Raw genomic sequence first — 3500 nt, 5'->3', positions numbered from 1 at the left:
AGAGATTACAAGGATGGAAATTCTGCTGAAAAACATGTTGGCAGTTTTCTTAACATCAGGCACGTGCACAGAAATAGGTCTACCTGTGCCTGAGCACATTGCCCTCCCACTCGCCAAGTGTCTTTTTGTGTGGTATAATATACTTGGTCGTAAAGTTCACCACCCCCACCCCGTCCGTCGGTTGCACCCTACTTTTTATAGTCTATGGTTGCGCATGTTTGTCTGCCCTGGAGCTCGTGCATGATAGGTTGCGCCTGTTTCGCGGTCTGCCCACAGAGATAGCGTGCACCCGGTATCAAACATGCTTGTTTTTAGATGCGTGAGTGTGTGTAGGAAAAAACTACCTATTTTAAATATCAACAGTACTGCAGCTATCATTTGATTAACACTTGATTTACATCATTTTGCAGACGCTCTTATCCAGAGCGACTTACAGTTAGTGAGTGCATAATTTTTTTTCATACTGGCCCCCCGTGAGAATCGAACCCACAACCCTGGCGTTGCAAGCGCCATGCTCTACCAACTGAGCTACACGGGGCCTCATCATCACTATTCTGTATGTCTGGTTGGCTGATACGCGCAGCAGAGAGAGAGGCAGAAAGACAGATGAGCAGCAGAGAGAGGCAAGAAACTGGATTCTTCCGCTGCTCTATTGGTGCTTTCATACGGAAGTCCAGAGAGGTCATATTAATAAAACATATATATTTGGAGATCACAACTTAATTATCTCATGATCTCTACATAACAAAAGTCTTACATGTGAAACAGCCCACAAGGCAGAATCGTGATTTATGCCTGCCAAGACTAGAGCTCACCCACTCTGGGTTATATGCATCAGTCTATAAAGCGTTGACAGCTGATCTGCCTGCAATGAGCTTTACCTATGAAACAGCACACAAGGCAGCATCCTTATTTCTGAGCCTCTGAGGCTGAAATTGAATCTGATCAGCCTGACTGGAATGGAGCTCACCCACTGTACATTTTAATAGTATCCACAAAACATGAAGTGTCCCTTATAATTATACACATATCAGTTATGCAGCATAGATAACAAGCTAGCTTACTAGACTGCCTAGCTAACTAGCTAGCTCACAACACTAGGCAAATTAACAGCGTTATTCCTAGCATGCGATTGGCTGTGGTCTTGGGGGCGGCCTGTCAGGCATGTTCAGGACCCTACGAACGCATTGCGATCAATGCAGCCACAGGTGATGAGTGGGTTATCGTGCATCTGAACAAATGAATGGCTGATGCGTGGTACTTTTGATTATCTCGTGATCTCCACAAAATAACTTTTGTTAGGTCGTGATCACAACAAAATTATCTTGTGATCTCGACAAACAACTTTTGTTATGTAGTGTTGAGATAAATAAGTCGTGATCTTGACATAACAAGGTATTTTTTATTCATATGTCCTCTCTGGACTTCCGTACTTTCAAGACAACTGGGAACTCGGAAAACAAAGCTAGGTCAAATCATGACATCAGTGATTTTCAGGTCGGAAAGTCGGAGCTCTAGAAACATGCCAGAGTTTGCGACTTGGAATTTCGAGTTGGATGACCGTTCAAAACTACTTTTTCCCAGTCGGAGCTCATTTTTTCACGAGTTCCCAGTTGTCTTGAAAGCACCAATACTTCAGTCTGAGACTGCCATCATAGAGATCGCACAATTGGCCCAGCGTCGTCCAGGGTAGGGTAGGGAATGGCCGGCAGGGATGTAGCTCAGTTGGTAGAGCATGGCGTTTGCAACGCCAGGGTTGTGGGTTCGATTCCCACGGGGGGCCAGTATGAAATAAATAAAAAATAAAATGTATGCACTCACTAACTGTAAGTCGCTCTGGATAAGAGCGTCTGCTAAATGACTCGAATGTAAATGTAAACTCCAGCAACTGCGGAAAGAATCTGGATGTGCTTATGTTCTTCAGCTTTCGGATATGTTTTATGAGATACCATAACATTGAACCCCAACATTGCAGAAGCAAATGAGCTGTCAACCCCAAAACCAAGTGTCAAGGTTATTACAAACTTTATATTCCTTGTGTCTTTTAATGTAATCGCAGGCATGACATGTGTGTTCAGCCCAGAAATGGGACCTCTTGACATTGAAATGTCTGCGCCAGTCAAAATACCGCAGATACATTTCTTCATTTGTATGTAACAGTGTGAGATGGTTAGCCAGCTCTTTGGGAGAGAGGAAATCATCCACATGTATAAAGGCATCTCCAGGCACAAAGTTCTCATAGTTCTGCCTAGGTGGCCCAAGAGCAATTGGCAAAGATCCAGCAGCTAGTGGGTTGTACAGCTTTTCAGTGATGTAATCTTTGTGAATTGAGTTCTCAAACGAAAGATAGAATTTACAACTGGATATTGTGTCCAGTAAGTCTTGATCATTGATGTGTTCTCCAAAGGCTTTTCCATAGGTGTGTATCTCTATGTGTTTATGCAATTCATTGTAGTACCACGCTCTGGCATGGTCAAGGTTCCAGTTGCTCACAATCCAGCAGACCAATTTAGTTTTATTTGGCAATACGAAAGCTTCCCCCTCCTCTTGGCTGAATACAACTGACCCATACGGCACTTCAATATCTGCATCTTGCCTATAATTCAAAGTCAAATTGAAAATATTTCCAAGACCTGGGTTTTTATACGTGTATGACGGGGACTCTAGATTCATCCACACCCACTTTTGGAAAGGTGGGCGCTGCAATGGTGGTAGATTTGATAAATCACTTTTTATGTCTCTATGGTGAAGGATGACCCCACTTGACTTATTGTATAGGTCTCGGTCAGCTGTTAAAAAACAGCCTTCAATATTGAACAGGGGGCTGCATGTGTCCAGATCATAGGACTGGCCAAAAGGCCACAGCCATAATAGAACAATGGTCTTATTATTAACCTCATTTGCTTCCAGATGTTCTTCCTTCTGAATTGGTAGTGTTGATGATGCAAGCCAATTACTTGGCCATTTAAAATACATGAGGAAAACAGTCACAAAACAGCCTATTGCAATGATTGCAGTCACAAGTCGGCGCATTAAGCGGTTAAAAGTTGCCATCGCCATTTTTGTCCTGTAAAAAAATTTAAAATGTCATTAGTTTGATTCAAAACAATGTTGATGACACTGGTTCAATAATGAAACAAACAATGCAGTAATGTACTGGTTTGGTTCAGTGCATATATTTTCTCAGGTGATATGGGTTGTGTATCTTATAGCCTTTTATATCACAAAAACCTGACACTATCTAGTCACAGATGTCCAACATAGAAACAGGTCTACATATTTTAGCTTACTTATGCAAGATCACAATCAATGCATAGGCTAAGATTATGAAATAAGTAGCCTAGAGGTTGATGAATAATGACCTATAACAACTCATTTCATACATGACTAACAAATGGGAACATGGGATAGCTAGAGAAACTCAGAGGATAATCTAATCAATAGGCTGCTTATTCATTATACTACTGCTGCTTGTAGCCTACGTTTTAAAAGGCAATTCC

The 3500-nt window shown here is 42.0% G+C and overlaps 1 protein-coding gene across 1 annotated transcript; it reads right to left on the bottom strand.

Annotated features, from left to right (window-relative positions):
* Positions 1-1989: 1989 nt before the first annotated feature.
* On the bottom strand, positions 1990-3060 carry LOC121549351 (4-galactosyl-N-acetylglucosaminide 3-alpha-L-fucosyltransferase 9-like). Its single transcript, XM_041861206.2, has one exon. The coding sequence runs from the start codon at positions 3058-3060 to the stop codon at positions 1990-1992; it is 1071 nt and encodes a 356-aa protein (XP_041717140.2).
* Positions 3061-3500: the final 440 nt, after the last annotated feature.

The sequence above is a fragment of the Coregonus clupeaformis genome, chromosome 33 (assembly GCF_020615455.1).
Source record: "Coregonus clupeaformis isolate EN_2021a chromosome 33, ASM2061545v1, whole genome shotgun sequence".
NCBI lineage: Eukaryota > Metazoa > Chordata > Actinopteri > Salmoniformes > Salmonidae > Coregonus > Coregonus clupeaformis.
This window is presented reverse-complemented; position numbering and strand designations above follow the sequence as displayed.